Source organism: Punica granatum, chromosome 2, assembly GCF_007655135.1.
Source record: "Punica granatum isolate Tunisia-2019 chromosome 2, ASM765513v2, whole genome shotgun sequence".
Taxonomy (NCBI): Eukaryota; Viridiplantae; Streptophyta; class Magnoliopsida; order Myrtales; family Lythraceae; genus Punica; species Punica granatum.
This window is the reverse complement of record NC_045128.1, coordinates 41,462,616-41,481,856: the sequence shown is the minus strand read 5'-3', so window position 1 is coordinate 41,481,856 and position 19,241 is coordinate 41,462,616. Positions and strand designations below refer to the sequence as shown.

At 36.4% G+C, this 19,241-nt stretch overlaps 2 protein-coding genes across 2 annotated transcripts; both read right to left on the bottom strand.

The window, feature by feature from the left end:
- Nucleotides 1–21: 21 nt before the first annotated feature.
- LOC116196896 (cytochrome P450 714C2-like) lies at nt 22–2,776 on the bottom strand. Its single transcript, XM_031526827.1, has 5 exons — nt 2,042–2,776; nt 1,334–1,560; nt 1,018–1,265; nt 594–936; nt 22–488 (listed from the first exon to the last, which is right to left on the bottom strand). The coding sequence occupies exons 1-5, from the start codon at nt 2,397–2,399 to the stop codon at nt 63–65; spliced, it is 1,602 nt and encodes a 533-aa protein (XP_031382687.1). The 5' UTR covers nt 2,400–2,776; the 3' UTR covers nt 22–62.
- A 158-nt stretch (nt 2,777–2,934) lies between these two features.
- LOC116196895 (extensin) lies at nt 2,935–6,126 on the bottom strand. The gene is made up of 3 exons (XM_031526826.1): nt 5,813–6,126; nt 4,664–4,948; nt 2,935–4,447 (listed from the first exon to the last, which is right to left on the bottom strand). The coding sequence occupies exons 1-3, from the start codon at nt 5,963–5,965 to the stop codon at nt 3,266–3,268; spliced, it is 1,620 nt and encodes a 539-aa protein (XP_031382686.1). The 5' UTR covers nt 5,966–6,126; the 3' UTR covers nt 2,935–3,265.
- Between the last annotated feature and the right edge of the window lie 13,115 nt (nt 6,127–19,241).

The window sequence follows — 19,241 nt, the reverse complement described above, 5'->3', positions numbered from 1 at the left end:
ATTGTGCTAGGAGAAACCAAATAAGAAAGCTGTCCTGATTTGTATATTATAGAAAATAAGTGTCAGATTCTCTCTAGCTTGAGATAAACTGCATTGCCGGGCTTAAAGAACAGCTTGCATGCCACGGAATGCTTGTATTCTGGAGACAAACTGAAACTAAACTTCGATAATACTAGGGCAAGTACTATCTTCAGCTCTGTCATGGCATAGTTCTGGCCTACACAAGTTCGTATTCCAACTCCGAAGGGCATGAAAAGAAAAGGGAGCTTGCATGCAGAAGAGATCCCATTCGCGAACCTTTCTGGATTGAATACACTTGCATCAGCTCCCCAGTTGGCCGGGTCTCGATGTAGTGCTGACAAAGGAAGCCAAACATTGACTCCTTTGGGGATCAGAAATTTCCCGAATTTCATCTCCTCGCTTGTCTCTTTTGCCATGAAAGGACCAGGCGGATATAAACGCAGAGTCTCATATATCACCATATTTAACTACAAAATGAAACAAGATTATCAGTTAGCTTCAAATTTCCTTGAATCGTAATAGAATATTTTCCATCTTTCTTGTTTCTCCTCCAGTCAGGTCAAAGAACCTACAATTTTCATTCTGTTTAGCATATCAGCAGTAAGGATTTTCCCGTCTTTAATAATCTCAACCACCTCATCCCGTGCTCGGTTCTGCCACTCCGCATGATGTGCTAAGAGTATCAGAGTGAACGAAATGGTATTTGCAGTAGTCTCATGCCCAGCAAAGAACATAGTCTTGCAATTGTCCACTATGAGATGACGGTTGCTGTGGGAACCAATGAAGTTTTTCGTAAGGACGTCTAGAAAATTCTGTGGGTTCCCGTTGTTTTCGTTGATCATCAGATTCATGATAGACTTTTTGACTTCCTTCCCAAGCCTCCAGACTTCCCGGTTTGTCTTGGTGGGCATGTATCTGCAAGAAAACGGAAAATTCAAAACATCAGAAGGCAGATAATTGATACATTAACCTGGAAAAGGCAGTTGGAGTCATCACTTTTGTCCTGGAATACCGACAGAGGAGTATTGCTTGCTGAGCAAATCAAGAATCTCCAACATCTTTGAGAAAATCTCCATTCCGTGAGAGTAGTTGTTTCCAAAGCAAGTTTTTGAGATCACTTCTGCAGACAGATTTCTCAGATCCTCATCAACCTGTAGAGTGGCAATCCCACCTCCTCCTTCGACCTTGGCTTCCCATTTTCCCATCAATTGTGTCACAGATTCTATCATCATCTTCATCATACCCTGCACTGTCCGATTGGTTCGTAAACTTTTACGATAAAGAGCCTGAGGCTAGGAAAAGCCATGTTTACCTTAACTTTGTCTGGAAAGAACTCAGGATTAATGATCTTCCTCTGCTGAACCCAAGATGCTCCTTTTGCAGTTATAATGCCATCGCCAAATAGGACTCCCCTGCTATTCTTTATGTAAGAAGACCTCCCGAATTCGGGAGATCTATTCTGGCAGAAATCCTTCACTGCATCTAAGTCCCCTAAGCATACAACTACCATGTTCCCAAGGGTGAACGTGAATACTGAACCTGTCATATTCCAATGGTTCCACTTCAGACTTCGCATACTGTTAATGTACCAGATACTTCCCGAAAAATTTTCAGGAATACACTGAAAAATAGAAACTTTATTGTGCTTATCTGATAGAAAAAATGGAGGTATGCAGTGACACGAACAGATCGCGCAAGAGTGAGTCGTGAATCTCAAATGGGTGGCCATTTCCCTTTTTCTTCCACATCCAGATTTGAACGTCTATGCCCTTGGCTCATATTTCATATTTTCCCAGTTGTCTAAGAATATATAGCAAACTAGTTCAACGGTTGACTAATATACTAAATCACCTTTTCAGTCAACGAACAGATCTATTTTCCGTATTTTATCCTGGAAACAAATCAAGACGATGTGGGAATAACCATGCCGTGAAGCTTCCTTCAGGTGTAGATTGATCAAACTCTATATAGGGGTTACAGGAAGATTGGAGAAGAAGCAAGAGCAATCAGTACAAGTTACCGTAATCGTCCGTCCATTTGTCTATGTGAGGAAAGAGCTGGGACATATAATCATTTGATATTGGATCTGTATTTTGGCCCTGCTGAGCCCTCTTCTGAGCCATCTCCGAATGGATCTTTTTGACATCAGGAATGTTGCCGAAGAAAAACGAAGGTGCTGGGCCATGAATTCCCTGCCTCCGGAGCTTGTTTCGGAACCTCTGGGGCTTAAGCCAGAAGAGATGGGACAGGTATATGGCCAAGCAAGTCAGACCCACGAGGAACACAGAGAGGAGCACAGTGGCAGTTGAAGAAACCATAGTCATCTGAGCTTGGCTGTGCTCTTTCTTCTGCCTAGAGGAATGATACGGATGCTGCATTTTTCTCTGGGATTAGTAGTTCGGAGATAGATTCCTTCACCAGGTAACAAAAGATTCCCCTGCTAGAGGACAAGAACTGCTGGGTAGAGGACAATTCTGTCAGTTTCTTCGACAAGGACCTTCAATTTCTCAACTTGTTTCTGTTTTACAAGCCTAGTCAACGGCTTGAATAATTTCTCAACCCGCCGGTTATGTAAATAGAAATTTCATAGTACCTAGCCGAACGGTCACTGAAGAACTTAGGTGCGCGCCTTCACTAAAACTCCGTTAAGAGTCCTCATTACACTACAGCTGACAAAATGGAAGGTTCATTGGCAACTCGGGCGAATGTCTTCATTAAAACTCCACTAGAGTCTGAACAATGCAGCTGACAAAATGGAACTTCAAAACCGAATTCAAAATCCCTTGAAACCATTGAAACCACCGGAACCCCTTTGACGTAATTCCTTGCTCCGTACGTCGCAGGGAGTCACGGAGCCCCGGCAATTAGCCAAGCGAAACTTAAACACCCTAGATTAGCAAAAACAAAAATAAATAAAGACAAAATGGAACTTCAGTCGAGTTCGCACCTAAAGTGACCCAAGTTTTAAGTACACATCATTAGGAGAAGGAAGGGAAGGGACATTCAACTTGAAAGCATCTCCGTCGACGGTAGCTAAAATTAACCGCTCATGACATCCAAGAGGACTAGTTTAAAATAACGTCAGCCATATACAACAATCTAAAGGGTAACCTCACAACCCACATATATTTGAGGATATACCCGTAAGCGTAGCTTCAGCCTTATTGAATTTCATATTTTTTTTTTTAAAAAAAAAAGCATGCAGAAATTATCAAGTTGTCTCGTGACAGAAAGTCGGAAATCTTCACCCAGACCACCCTCTCTGAGAAGAATGCACATTCAACCTGTCGAGTACAGAGTTGAAATCCACAGGCTGCCCGCTCTCTTCCATCCTCTGTATCACACTCGCCACATGATCGCCCCTAAAGCCCATGCTCGCAAGTTTATCAATCAGCTCGCTATAGGGATGGTTCCGGACAAACTGCGGGTGGCTTGAATTTCGAACCATGAGATTGTTAGGAGGATTTGCCTGTGGATTCGGGTGAGGGACATTTGGTGGGGGGTACATGCCCTGGGAGAAGTGAGCCTGTTGAGGAGGTTGATGGTGGGGTCTCCCCCCGTCAGCTTCGTACACCATATACCCGCTACCTGGAGGGACCGGAGTTTGGGCGCCAGCAGCATATCCATCACCAGGCTGTGGTCCAAAGGCTCCCTTAACAGGCTGTGGTGGAGGTTGCTGCTGAATGATTCTTGTGGGCCCTCCATACCCATAAGGCACAGACTCGGCACGGCTAGACACTGGAGGCGGGACCCCTGAGTATGGCACTTGCATGGGCATGCTGTTGGGAAGGGTTTCTTGTGAAGGCGGCGGCGGGGGTGGGTTTGCAGGCTGGCTTGGTGGGTAGGGAGAGTAAACTTGGGTGGCTTGGGCCCTCATTTGGGGTGGCACTGATGATTGCTGCTGTGGCGGTGGCTGTGCCGGTGCTTGTTGGGGTAACTGCTGGGACCACTGCTGCTGATACTGAGGGAAAGGATGCATAGTTGGCGACTGATTCACTGGAGGCTGTGTTGATGGTGGTGGTATCCGGGAAACCTCTTGCAATTGTGTTGGCCTACCCTGAGAATCAGAGGGCACATACTGAATATGAGGAAGCTGAGAGGCACCTGCTGGATTTGGTATCTGAGCCGGGGCCAGATAATAAGCCTGTTGTTGGGACACATTCTGAGGAGGGGGGGCTTGTGCAGGCGGAGGCATTGATTGTGGTGGAGCAACTTGGTGGGGCAGGGCCAGAGCTAATTGTTGGTTTGATGTATCAGACGCATTGTCAGTCTTCTTGGTTTCCGGAGCAGGCGTTGAAGCTCTCTCCTCACTGGACTGCAAAGTGCCTGAAGAAGACTCTTTCTGCGCAAGTTGAAGCTTGGCTAGTTCCTTCTGAGTCTCAGCAAGTTCTTGCTTGTCCCTAAGGATCTGGACTGATCTGTGGACCTGCACAAGCATCAAAGAGATCAAATTATTCTGCTCATCAAAGTAAACCTAGCATGTTTATATTCCACCTGGTTTCTTTCTAATTTCCGTAGTCCATTAGAAATGTTACAACAATCAAGGCAACATACATGGTTCCAAAGAAGCTATTCTGTCACGTTCAAAGAACATTTAGTTAAGTAGAAACAGGAATAAAACAGATTGACTATATCAACTCACCTCTTGAATATGTTTCTCAAGTGACTTGAGCTTGGTATCTGCATCCCCGTGATCTCGATTCAATTCCGACCGCATTTCTCCAATCGACTTGTCGAGATTGTAGCAGTATAGCTCCAGCTGTGAGAGTCGAGAACTTATTCCCTCGAGAAACCGCATGAGGTTGTCAGCATATTTTTTCATGCTCTTGTCAACAATAGCAACCATATCTGGATTAAGAGAATCCTCTGGTTGACTGTAGGCAGGGGCAGCATATACTGGTCTCGCAAGTCTACTTTTATGAAAATCCTGTTTGCAGCGAATAGTTAGGGCCTCTGTAAGAGACATATAAAACTAAAACCATTGAAAACACACAGCTACGAGCCCAAAGCCAGTAAGGACAGCCTGCCTTTCTAGAATATAACGCGAGCAGCGGAGCCAGTACCAGTAAGTAAATATTAACTTAAGACTCGAAAGCTCAAACAATCAACAGAAAGATAATGAAGAAAAATATGTCGGCTTTGTATCTGTTGCTTTTGTACATTGTGTCAATGAGTCTAGTAACCATGAACTTGATTTTCAACAGAACTACCAGACTACACGATGATGCAATGCCCATCCTCCCAGCAATTAATATCAGGAAATCTGACTCTATCCGAAAATGCCGAAAAGAATTACAAGTTGCAACTATCAAGTGTTGATGGAGCGGTTCAAAGATAAATCCCCATTTGATTCTACAATCCTAACTTCCGTCTTCTTCCCGAGAAGCCCAACTAGAAGATGAAAACCCACGAGCAGAATCATCGCTCTGCCCAAGCCGAGATAGTAGAAAGAAACCACAAGGTTGAGAGGACTCGTCGAGGAAGAAAACAGATTCTCTGCCTGATCATTCAAATGAATCACCCTAAAACTTCAGAACTGACCGTCATAAACTTTCTGCCAGAACCCAAACGAACGAAGAAGTTGAGTTTCCATAAAAGCAAACAACTCCTTCAGTTCACCACAATCAGAGAGCTCTGCAGCTCCAAACCTCCTAATTACACAGCCTAACAGTCAACTGTTGACTTGGGCAACGATTTTCAACTGTTGCCGGTCCCGAAACACCTCCCGAACGATCAAATAAACATCACCCAATCAAAAACCTAAAAGCATCGGCAACAATCAGTGAGGTACCTTTCCGGAGCTGGTGACCAGACCCGGATCGGAGTGGCTTCCGTTAGAGGAGTCCTGATTGCCGTAGTCCTCGTACGAGCAGAGGATGTCGTCCGTCGCGAAATCGAAACCTTTGGAGCCGGAGTTCGCCCGGCCCGAAGAACCCGACGCCATTTTCAGCTCAAGCTAGAAGAAAACCGAGACAGAGATGGAGCTAGGGTTTCAGATTTTCGCTCTATAAGCACGGTGAGGAAGGAGCCCGGAAACAGGATTTTCTAGAGATAGAGAGAGAGAGAGAGAGAGAGAGAGAGGTTCCGCTGGTTGTTTGTATTTGCAAGCAAAGGCTCCGTCTATTATAAGGGAGAGACAACGTGAGGGGACAGAATATCTTCCGTAATCCGGGTGTATCGTGAGCCCATTAGAGACCACGAAGAACCTGAAGCCACAATGCCGGTCCCACTTCATGCACCGGGAGTAGGATGAGCTACGGCTGGTGGGGGTGTATGTGGAGAAACGTTTCTAACGTGTTCGTGAGGCAAACAGTAGAAGGGCAGATAAGACAATTTGTAGTTAATTATTTTGTTTTTCTGGGAATTAATTAAATGGAAAAATAAATAAATAAATAAATTTTATTTTAAAATATGTGGGGGTTGAGATGTTAGGTCTATTTGGAGGATAAGGATAAGATACACTATCACCGACCTCTTATACAAACGTTTCCATATGATCGTTGGCGCTGATGTGAACGTCATGGTGACTCTTTTCATGTTTTAATTACTTTCTGTGGGCCACATTCATAAGTACGAACAAATTATTGGCAGCAGCCAGAGGTTGAAATTTCGAATTTTGTTGTAATTGGCACGTTGACCCTCTTAGTCACGCAATTAACGAAGACGACTTATATCTCTTAGTTTGCGTCTCGTCTCGTGCAAGTATGTCGAGAGTATGAGGTTCAAGGAGAACAAACGAAGTACTTATCGAAATTCTCTTTGGATTGAGGTTATTGACTTCCCTCCCTTCTCTTCTTCTTCATCTTCCTCCAAATTACTAATGAGAGTTTGAGTAGCGTTATCCGAACTATATTGCGAGAATGATTATAGGACTTTCCGAATGATTTGGAAGGGGAAAGATATGGCTGCTAATGGTGCCAAGGTTGATTGGAATACTGTTTGTTTACCAAATAAAGAAGGAGTCTTGGGCATAAAACAGCTTGTAGAATGGAATGAAGCCTCTAACATGAGGTTTATTTGGCTTTTGAATAGTGGAGTTGGGTCTTTGTGGATTGCTTGAATTAAAGCATACATTATGAAAGACGAAAATTTCTGGTTCTTGAAGGTGCCTAGCAATAGCTCCTATGCCTAGAGAGAACTGTCAAAACTTTGTCAAAGAGCCTATCCAATTGATAAGACAAACATAGTCAATGGTAGGAACACTTTGTTTTGGTTCGATAACTGGCATCCTCAAAGTCCTCTGAATGTCTATGTGCAAAGCGATGGAATGATGAGTGCGGGTCTTCCTATTCAGACCAAAGTTTCTGATGTTATAAAGGAGGAAGGATAAAGATGGAGGAACATATGTACTCGAAAGATGACAGTCATTAAAGAGGAGGCTAGCAATATTCAACTATGTGAAAGAGCGGACAGAATCTCATGGTCTGCTCATCCTAGAGGCATCTACACTGTGGCAAGCACCTGGAATTACATTCGTGTGAAAGGTGAAGAGAATAGTTGGTTCTATGGTCCGCTCCTTCGATTTTGAGGCATGGCTTTATCACTTGGCTTGCCATAAGGAACAGACTACCTACTCTTGACAGAATATCAAGATGGAAGAGGTCTGTTGATACTGCTTGTGTTTTATGTGGTAATAAAAGCAAAAGAAAGGATCATTTGTTTTTTTTATTGCAGCTTTTCTCCCACAATTTGATCTGATATTATGCAGATTAGTGGTAGGTATAGAAGTTGCTAGTGTTGGGAGAAATAGAATGACCTTGATGAGGCCATTAGGAGATATAATGGGAAAACTGTTGCAGCTGCAGTGGGAATACTTTTCTGACAAGCTATGATATATCATATTTGGAAAGCTTGAAATGATTGTATTTTTGTTTAAGTTTCTCCCCAAACTGGAACAGTCCAATCTCGTGTAATGAGGGATGTTAAATTCAGATTGTTTGGAGTTCTAGAGTCCCTTAAGAAGTGGAATAATGCACATCAAAGGAGTCTATTAACAGCTTGGGGGATTGACATCTAAGTTGTGTTAGTGCTTTCGAGTTTGGCTTCAAGCTCTCAATTGATCTGTGTTGCTCATTACACTGTATTGTTTCTTATTCGAGAATGTGTGCCTAGTTTATTTCTGACCTGCGAGCAAATTGGGGCCTGTGTGCCTCTTTTTTCCTTGGGTCTATGTGCCTCTCTCTCTATGTAGCCAATGTGATGGACTATTGAATATTTTGATCTAATAAAGAGCAAGCTTACGGATCCGAAAAAAAAGAAAAAAAAGAAAACCTCTTTTCTCGTTGTGCAAATTAATAACTCGTTCTGATTAGGAAAACTTTAGGTTCTATATGGACCGTAAGACTGGAGAAAAAATGAGAAACTTAATTAGATGATATGATAAGAAAGGTATAAAAAAGTAAAAGTTTAGTGAAATATTAAAGATAATGGTTAAGTAATATCTACCTAAAATTTAGAAGTGACATATATATATATGTTAGATATATAATTAATATTATAAAAATTAAAATATTAATTCATATGTATTTATAATATATATTAGCATATAATTCTAGCTAATTCGTCTTTATTAAGTATCCTCTAATTTTTTTATATGTTACGATTATAGCTTATCCTTACTGCAATATACATATATATATATTTTGGCAAATGCAATATATTTCATTTGATCCTGATAGCTTTTTGGCACATAATACCATGCTAGGATGTACTCAAATATTATGATGATTCTATTTATTTAGAATAAAAAGAAAAAAATATATGGGGTGCATTATAGTGTTGAAAAGTTACACCATATTATAATAATATAACAAATATATAAATACAAAATATAATAATTATTATAATTTTTACTAAGTACAAATTTAATTGAAAATTTCAATATTGATTTTATCTCGAAAAGCATACGTAAATGTGGAGATCAAAATCCATCTTAATAGTATATATTATGGAATGAATATATAAATGCACTTATTCAAAAATAAAATAAAAGTTTAGTTGGAAAGAATTATGGTTTGAATCAGTTCAAAAATCACCATTGAGAACTCTATTAATGGTAAGTGGTATTAGAAATTCATTTAAAGCATTTCGTGATCACAACCAACTCAAGTGATGATTGTCAATAGGCTAGAGTAACCTTGCATTTAACCGGAAAAAAGAACAAAAAAAGAAATAGGATATGTCCAACTTCACGTTTAAAAATCATCATTAGGAACCCCGTTAATTGTAAGTGGTATTCAAAATTTATCCAGAGCATCTCGCTACTACGATCAACCCAAGCGAGGATTATTAATAGATTGGAGTAATCTTGCACTTAACTGAAAAAAGAATTATGATATTTTCAACGTCACGATAAAAAATACTTAAATTGTGGTGATGATTTCAAATAAACCTTTTATATTTAGGTAAATAAATTATTAAATACATATGTATAAGCCTTTGCATGATATTATAAATTAATATGAAAAAAGCAAAAAATTTGATAGTTTGACACATGGCCATTACAAACAAGAGATTTAGTATATTACTAGCTAAAGCTTGCACTTTGCCGCGAGAATAACAAACGCCAAGTTTTCCTAATACATTTACTGTGGTGAATTTTACATCGTTTAATTATATAGTAGACGTAAATTAGAACATGCAAAAATAAATATTTAAAAAGTACACGCATAACGTATCGGATGACACTATGTTTTTTATTTGCAATATAATCATATTATAAATTATAGATGATTATAAATGGTAAGAAATGTAGGAAAGTATCTAAAATAATAGACTTATTACGAGACAAAAAAACCAAATAATGTGTTATAATTTTTTACACTAGAAGATATTATAGTATTCATGTATAACATTATTAGAACAATATCACTATATTAATCAGCTTTTTTAATAACTCATTATATAATCTCACGATACACGGCTCAGAAATATTAATGTTACAATCACCTATCGCAATAAATTTTATATATTTTCTTTTAGATACCTTCTTATTCAAAAGTTCCCTTTTAAGAAAGCAACTCAATTAAAATAAATTGTGATTAAATTAGAAAAGTAATTGGCTGATTGAGAAATTTGAAAATTTTTCTTAATAGAATAACAAAAAGTGACGTTATGCAAAATTTGATTCAAATCAAATTTAAATTGATTTTTTGATGATTGAATTAGCACTTGAGAATCAAGTGAAATGTAAGTACTTATGCTGCATTTGGATTCAAAGTAACATTTTAAAATCAGATTTTGATTTTGAAAAAGAGTGGTATAATTGATTATGTATAGAGCCAACTCTTTGATTTTGCATGAGTTATTTTATTTTATTGTGAAAAAAAGTGGTATAAATGGGACCCACCCTTTGACTTTGTATGAATTATTTTGTTTTGTTGTGTGTATAATTAAGTTAAAGTTAAATTTTAAAATCACACCGATAAACCAAATGAGGCATTAATAATTTGCTCCTTTTAGTACATTGACCATTTAGGTGATCTTTACGAAGATTAAGATTTCGTCAATATATTATTCGAACTTCTATCAGTCTTTTAATGATTATTTTGGCTCTTATGACTTCATTAAATCAAAACTTGAATGACTCTCTTGATGGTTGCATTAGGATTAAACCTCATTGCAGCTATGGGGAATTGACCTGGGGCTTTTGTTTGATAGGCACAGCTCCAACCTACGCAGCTGAGCAAAATTAATGCTTTAAGCATCAATCACCTACATTTAATAAATATGAGAAGGTAAAAAGATGACCGCATGAGGTGGTAAAAAATGAGGGTACGACACGCGGCTGCCCTAAACAACAGTTTTAATATATTAAAAGATTAAGATTAAGATTAGATTAGATTGTCAATAGACTCCCAAAGCGAGAGGCATCATTTTGGCTTAATTTAATCCTCGTTTTAAGTGAAAGTAGCTTTTTATTTTTGTGGTTTCAAGAATCTAATCATCAATTGAACATCTATCTTAAAAATTGTCCAGCACTAAATGATTCCCTTGTTCCATCCTTTCGGATAATGAGGTGTAAAAGGTTCATACTTACTGACGGGCCCTAGATTTCATGATAGATGTTGCGGAAAAGAAGCACTAAAAATGCACTTCGATCGTAATCATAAATTGAGTAAAGATGAACTAATTATTTCAACTCGTCTAAGAAGCACCATGCGCAGAATATAGAGCTCGGATGGGGTGCTTGGTGACATTCACATCAAATAAGAAACTGTCATATTATAATATGTTTGGTTTTAAAGTTGAGTTGAGTTAAGTTTTGATTTTAATTTGTTTGTAATGATTGTGATGTTTAATTATGAAAAAATGTATGAAAAAGTAAAAAAAGTAATGATTGTATTGTTGAATTGTGAAAAAAAAATGAATAGTTGATTAAATTTATTATTAAAAATTGAATTTAATTATTAAAAAAATTAATAATTGTATTATTAACTTTTGTTGTGTAATGTGTAGAATTAAAATTAGAGTTAAAATCTTAAAATTAATATTGCGAAATCAAACGAGCAATTAGATTTTCATTCTTGATACTCCATCCTCCGCTTCCTGTAATCCATCCCACGAACTCAAACTCCACTCGCATGCAAACGAGTGTCGAGCCCGCTACATTCAGGTAGATGGAAGGCCAAGCGATCCGAAAACACGATGCATGTGTTTCCTAATCCCTCGAACCTCCCTCCACCCAGATGTACACTAGAGAAGAAGTAATCTTTAGCATCCGAGAGGAATTGCCCTTCACGTGAGATAAGATCACAGCAAGTCGAGGAGGACCAGAGGATTCAGAGACAAGTTCAATTCTCTTTTCTAACCATGATGTGTTCTGCACAAAAAGAAACCCCCATACAGAATTGTAAATATTATATATACTATTATAAAAAAGGAAAAAAAAGATTAGTTTGCTCAAATTTCGATGTCCCAAAATGCTCGTTTCAAATACAATGGAAGATTAATATTCATCATTCGGTGATGAGAATTTTAGAAGTAAACATGTAATTCGACTACTTTTTTATAATCACTCACTCACAATTCTTCTTAAAATCCTCTCTCCTCCTCTCTCTCTTTCCAACCCTAACTCATCCATTATCTTCTTTCTCTATCCTCGCCACACCAATTAATATACAACAAATTTTTCCTTAAACATATTTTTAAGTAAGACTTTAAAATCTGTAATATAAACAAGATTAACATATATTTCATTACACAACAAAGTCATATCTAAAATACAATAAAATGAGTCATGTTTTTGCGCACAGCACGAGTCACATTCTAGTGTGTGTATATATATATATATATATATATAACCAAAAAAAATGCAACAGCGGAAAGAAATAATCTCAGCAGAACCCATTTCTCGCAGAAACCCGCACAACCCAGAACCCTAGAACACCAAATTAGACTATCTTCCACCAAAACAAATAAAATAAATAAATAATAGACGATCTATTTACCGAGAGCATAAAATGGCGTGGTGGGGAGTGTTTCGTTGCATTTAGTCCCACCATTCCGCTGTCTCCGTCTCCATTCCCTTATCACAATAACTCAATGAATATATCCAATTAATTAATTGAACATATATCCCAAAAATTGCCCAACACCAAATGATTCCTTTTCATTCCATCCTTTTGGATGAGGTAAAAGGTTGATGTCGACGGGGCTGGATTTCATGATAGCTGTTAAGGAAAGGCATATCCAGCACTAGAATATATATGTACTTCGTATCCTAGATTGAGTATAGAGATGATCTCGTTTTCACTCATGCGAAAAAGATAATTGAATTGATGTATGCCTACCAAATACGAAATAAATGACTGTATCGTAAACCATATTTTCATCAAGTTCAAGTGATTTTATTGTCAGCTACTTTAATTATTTTGTGGAGTTGTCCCTCGGCAATCTCTCCCATCCGTGGACAAAGTCCGAGCTGCTGAACTAACAAATCATTCATTACGTTGTCTTTTGTTTTTATAATTTATCTATAAATTAAATTCTTATTTAGCTGCTTGCTGCCCTAATAGAAATCACATATTTTAGCTAAATATTTTATTGTCATTTTACATTCATTATTGTTATTATTTTTAAGCAATAATTAGCTCAATGATGTATAATTAGAGAGTAATGTACTTTTCAACCTTGCCGAAAGAAAAGAGCGAAGAAAATATTTATATAATGCCGAACGTAATAGCAAATGAACATATACTATTCTTCGTATAAGTACTATTAATAAGAATTTTCGGGCATGTCTTGATGGTGAGTGGTTAATTTTTCTTAATATCGTCGAGCTAACAATTATTTTTCGTAACTTAAAACACTTGCTGCTAAAACTATAATATCATTTCTTCTTTTCCCAATAAAATGGAATATATATATATATATATAGTTTTATATTATATCTAATTTTTTGCTGAGTAGTTTTATTTTTATTCGTTCTCGAAGAAAGCACAACAAAACTGTCAAGGATTTAGCGAAAAAAAACAAAACAAAACAAAACTGTCAAGGAAAGATCTCAGATGTACTTTTTTTTTTTTTTAACATAAGTCGTTGGAGTGCGTTAGAGTGCATAATGTTCCAATTTTTAATCAATCCAAATCAAGAGTACCATACACAGTCCACATGGCCCCATCAATAATTTAGTAGGCCCGTTGAGTATAGATATCTAATTTAACTCGAGTAACAAGCAAGTTGCGTGGGATATAAACCTCGCATTTACGCCTGACCACCTTCACATCGGATATATTGCTCCGTTTGACTTTACAATCGCGTTTTTAAAATTTTAACTTTAACTTTAACTTTACTCACTATATGAAAAAAATCAATAACACAATTATTATTTTTTCATTTTTCTTCAATATTTAATTCAATTTTTAATATTAAATTCTCTCAACTATCCATTACTTTTTTCACAATTCAACAATACAATTATTACTTTTCTCAACTATTCATTACTTTTTCACATTTTTTCTCATAATTTAACAATACAATCATTACAACCCAATTAAAATCAAAACTCAACTCTACTTAACTCTAAAACCAAACACATAGATATCATCTCCTCCTCCTGCTTCAGCTCCTTTTTTATACTTCTCCCCGGCTAGCTCTTATCATCCCGCTTGAACTCAAAATCTCTGGATCAAAGATGAATTCTCATGAATGTTGACCCGCTACATTAGGTGGAAGGAAGGACAAGGGATCCGGAAACACGATATAATACTGTTCCACCAACATGAATTTTTCTAACCACATGTCACCGTGTTTCTGGATTCCTCAACCTTCTCTCCACCCGAATGTGGCGAGGACACTCGTGAAGAAGTTACGTTTTGTATCCGAGCTGTGTTGGAGTTCTTGTGGGATGGATCAAAGGAAGTCGAGAAGGATCAAAGCCTCACCATCACTTGAAAATTCTGTTTCCTGCATTAAAAAAAAATTCCTACAATTGGTAAAAAGAAAATTTATTGAACACATCGGAGAATTCCCTCATTTATAGGCTACATAAAATTTTGGTAGATGCAAAATATATTAACTAAATCAAATCTAAAATATCTCAATGCTATGTAAGATTAATCAACGCGATTGGAAAAAATGAGAAAATTAAAGATTATTAATAAAAATAATAAGCGACTCAAGTGGGTTTGGCGTTTAAGCAAGGTCTCGGATTCAAATCTTTGTGAATGCAGAAAATTCACACCGGGAAAGTTTTACCTTTTAGTGAACCGACCCGACTCGACTAGATTAGTCGGGGATTTAATTGAGATTCTAGATATGAGGATTCACACGAAAGAACAAATTTCTATACAAACCTGCATATAGTGCAAGTTCTATAGTTTATATGTCCTATTCACAATTTGAAAGGTCCTCCTAATATCATTTTCAATAATAGTGGGATACATAATTTCATTAAATTTTAAGAACATAATATAGTTTTCTTCCTATAAGTACCATTAATAAGAATTTTCAGGCATGCGTTTATAGCTAGTGATTATTTTTTTCTTAATAATGTCGAGCAAACAAATATTTTTCTTAATTCAAAATATATGCTGCTTAGACTAAATTGTCATATCTTCTTTTCCTTAGAAAATAAAATGTATATCGTATCAGCACACCGGAAAAAAAATATATATATATATATATATATTTATGTATCGTTTTACTCGTTCTAGAAGAAAGCGCTGCAAGACAGGCAATGAGGAAAGATCTCACATGTACTTCTTCTGTATAAAAGTCGTTAGTGCATTGAGGTTCCATTTTCTTAATCAATCCAAATCAGGACCACATTCAATCCACATGGCCCCATCATTAATTTAGTGGGCCCCTTTTACTACGTGGAAGCTCCTCCTTGTCTTCCACATGCCGGAGCTTATTCAATAAAAATGTCCCGCATTGCATTGCATTTGCACTCCTTATTATACAATTTTGTATTAGAAAACGTATATTATTATAAAGAAATCGGATCTAGAAAATCAACTTCTTTCGAAAATATATTGCATGGATCAGTCCTTGAGGGTCAGACTTAAGGTAATTATACACAAGAAAAGAATAAAAAAATGAATTCCTCAACACAAATAAATTATGTATTTCTTATAAAAGAAAATGGAATAGAAAATTTCCAAAATATAGTACAATTTGGATCCGGGAGGTCAAATCTTAAATGAAAATATAGATGTCAATCTTTTAACCAAAAAATATGTATATATAAATAGACGTCAATATACAGTATATTCTATTCAATTGTCGCAAAAAAAATAAAAATACAATTTAATTACATCGGTTCATATTGTTCTTCTAGTGAAAAAAAATTATTTATTTAGAACAATATCGGATGACTCATATGAGTCCCGCACCACATAAAATATATCGGAAAACTTAACGTATAAGAAAGACTGCCCAATTTATACATCAAGCTATTGACTTCGTATGTGTCTTAATATATATATACATGAGCATTCTAATATTTCTGCTATGGATTGTTTCGAGATCTGAAGAAAATATAAAAACTATTGAGAAAGTATATTGTACATACGGATTTACAATGTACACTATAATATATTATAGTCATACATTCACCAAAAGAAAAGAAAAAAAAAAAAATTACGGATATGCTTTTCATGAAAAGTCACGCTTATTTATTATATTATATTTATTAAAATTAAAAAAAAAAAGGAAAAGTCGCAGGGCCTCTGTAATTTTCCCACCCGGCAAGCTGCGCTTTCGCATTTGGAAATTTCCGACTATTTAATTTTCTTGGTTTAAGTTAATTAAATGGCGCGTTTTGACTTTAAACAAGGGGGGCGGGGCCGCGTTCGCTTGGAGCTATTCGTCGTTTCAAAACGGCCAGGGCTTTGATATTTTCATGTTTTGTTCCAGAAAGCTTAACCAGAAAGCAATATTCCAAAAATATCTGAAAACGAAAGCCCCTCAAATTCATAGCAAAAATAGACCCCATTGTCACTTCTACAATTAGCAGAATTTTCTTATAATCTGTCCCTTTCCTTTATAGTTTTGGTATCCATGATCATATCTGAAAATTTAATGGATTCAAACTAACTTAGTTCGAACTTTTGATCCACTAAAAGGTTAAATTGACCCAATTAGGACTCGAACTCAGAACTTTATTTATTTAATAAGGAAATCAAAGATCGAATTCCCTAAACCCAATTTACATTGACTGTCCCTTTCATTTCATTAAAGAAGAAAACAAAAATCCTGACCTCTTCTGGACGTTGTTCTTCTTTTCATTTTACTTTGAAAATGTTTCCTAGAAGCAAGAATTCACGTCGGTCTACTTTGAATAGTATTTCGTAGGGCGTTAAGAATTTTTCAAGAAATTCATCAGATAACGGAGAGAGTTATTTTTATTGTCGATTCGTTTTATATAATTATAAGAATAACAACAGCATGTATAAACGTAGACAAGTCTTCTATATAATTATCGTAGACAAGTCTTCAGTTGAGACGTTTGGAACGATGATGGGGAGCTTGACATTGAACTCCACCCCATCAACTCTTTGCACGAGGTTGAATTGCAAATGGTGCGACCACTTCATTATTATAAAAAATTCACGCAGTGAGAGTTTTACACTTTAGTAAATTTTATATAGTCCGACTGAATTAGTCAAGAGTCAATTGGACTTTTCCGAATATCATGATTCACACCGAAAAAATTGACATAATTTATATTAGCATGCATCCTAACAAAATAATTAAGACGTGGATCGTTTTCTTGGTTTAGTTTAATATAAAAATTTAGTCTACAAATATCAAGACGATTTAGAAGCATATTCTCATCATTTAAATATACTTGAAAAATAGTAGCAATAACCTCTATCTCCATTTAAGTCGATCAATTTAGATCACCTAACATACAATAACAACAACAATCAAGTAGCCTTATATCACGAATCAAAAGTCTGACAAACGCAATGCCTATGTAAATATTATTAAATTAAACCTCTTCGATATTATCCTTCGTGGTATGAGAAAAAAAAATGAAAAAAATTAAGCACGAAAGTAAGTTTAGAGCATTTATCATATACTTCTCATCTTATTTTATACTTCTCATCTCATACTATTATTTATTCAAATAAGGTTTTTCCTTATTTATGAGATGTGATTAAAAAGTAAAAAATCCCTTATTTTAATTTTAAATATGACACAATTTATAATTTTTTCTTTTTTTTTCCATTCATCAACCTCTCATCATATTACTCTCTCCTCTAAACCTTCAAATTCCGTTGTATCACTTTATTTTGTTTCTTTTTCAAATTATATTTCTAATTTCTAATTTTTATTTTTCCAATTCTTAATTTTGTTCTTCATTTTTTAAATTAATACATCTATGAGTATATTGAAAGAAAATCATTATAGTCGAAATATGGTATGCGCAAATTAGACCATGCTATATATGGGTAAGTTTCTAGTAGAAAAAGAAAAAGGAAAAGGAAAAGTAAAAAGGAAAAAGGAAAAGAAAGAATCGGTTGACATGAACGACGTATTAGAGCAAGTCTAGTGGTCGGCACTCTCTTAGATGTCAAGTTGGGCTCCAAACGTACCACATCGATGCCACATCAAAAATATAAGGCACTAATACTCACCATTTCAACGATTGATGCCTGCATTAAACCCACCGCTTTAATATTTTTTTTCTCTCCGGTTGAGGCCCACCACTTTTTTTTCCCTCCTCCTCTCTCTCTCTCTCTCTCCCTAACTCATTTCTGATTTTTTTTTAAGAAATAAAAGTAATGGGAGCAACCGCATGGGCCCGGAGCAGGCCGCGCGGCCTGGCCTAATTGGCTCGGCACTCCCTCGAAAGTGCCACAAAGCTGGAGCAAGTCCAGCAACGGTGCCTGTACTGGCGCCGCCATGTGGGGGCACTGGCACCGGCACCGAATTTTGGCACTCGCTGGACTTGCTCTTAGAAAGAAAAAATACTATTATAAGTTGAGTCTGATCTAGTCAATCAAAAAAAAAAGAAATAAGAATTATCTTACAATTTATCACTTTTTATTGAAAACATGGAAAAGAAACTTTGGGATATTGATTGGAGGAAAGAAGTACAATTTGATATTAAAAAAAAGAAAACATGTATTTTGTCTCAAGTTTTGTTTATAATCTAATTTAAAGGATTTTTGTAAAATAAATCATTATTTTTGAAATTTACATACGATCTAGTCGGGAGTGGCTGCAGCAAAAATTGTCCTATGGTCATGTCTAATACAATTGACCAGTTCCTCATTAATCTAAAAAGATACGTGGCAGATGTACTCGGACATGGCCACTGGATGGTGGTTCGGTAACGTCAAATGGCTGGTTGGTTTGGTTGGGAATTAGTGGAAGAATAATAATTTTTTTTTAAGCTAGAATAAAAATTCTTAATTCCTGCAATAACAGAAACACTGGAACTAACAGAAAGGTTAACGACGTTAATTTTGTGATTAGATTTTGAGCAAATTTCAAATCTGTATATATTTTATAAAAATAACTTTTCAAATTTAGCTATAACCATAACTATATGCAAAGTGCATGTTTCATTGATTTAAATTAAAATAAAAAAGTGCATGTTTCTTTTTTCGAAGAGAAAAACTAAAATATAAATTGAAAAAGGAGAGAAGAGAAGAGAAGAGAAGAAAAGAAGACACATCAAGACCGATGGTGTCCAAAATAACGCGCCTGGGCCCCCACCCTCCCCTCCGCTGCCGTCTTCCTCCCTCCCCCCCAAATCTGCCTGC

Excerpts from the sequence above, each read along its gene's own strand:
- LOC116196896 (XM_031526827.1), bottom strand. The coding sequence starts at position 2,399 with ATGCAGCATCCGTATCATTCCTCTAGGCAGAAGAAAGAGCACAGCCAA. Across the intron at positions 937-1,017 it reads GTCGGTATTCCAGGACAAAA|ATACATGCCCACCAAGACAA; the intron begins GTGATGACTCCA and ends GTTTTCTTGCAG. Across the intron at positions 489-593 it reads TGCTAAACAGAATGAAAATT|TTAAATATGGTGATATATGA; the intron begins GTAGGTTCTTTG and ends TTCATTTTGTAG.
- LOC116196895 (XM_031526826.1), bottom strand. The coding sequence starts at position 5,965 with ATGGCGTCGGGTTCTTCGGGCCGGGCGAACTCCGGCTCCAAAGGTTTC. Across the intron at positions 4,949-5,812 it reads TGGTCACCAGCTCCGGAAAG|GATTTTCATAAAAGTAGACT; the intron begins GTACCTCACTGA and ends CGCTGCAAACAG. Across the intron at positions 4,448-4,663 it reads TTGAGAAACATATTCAAGAG|GTCCACAGATCAGTCCAGAT; the intron begins GTGAGTTGATAT and ends ATGCTTGTGCAG.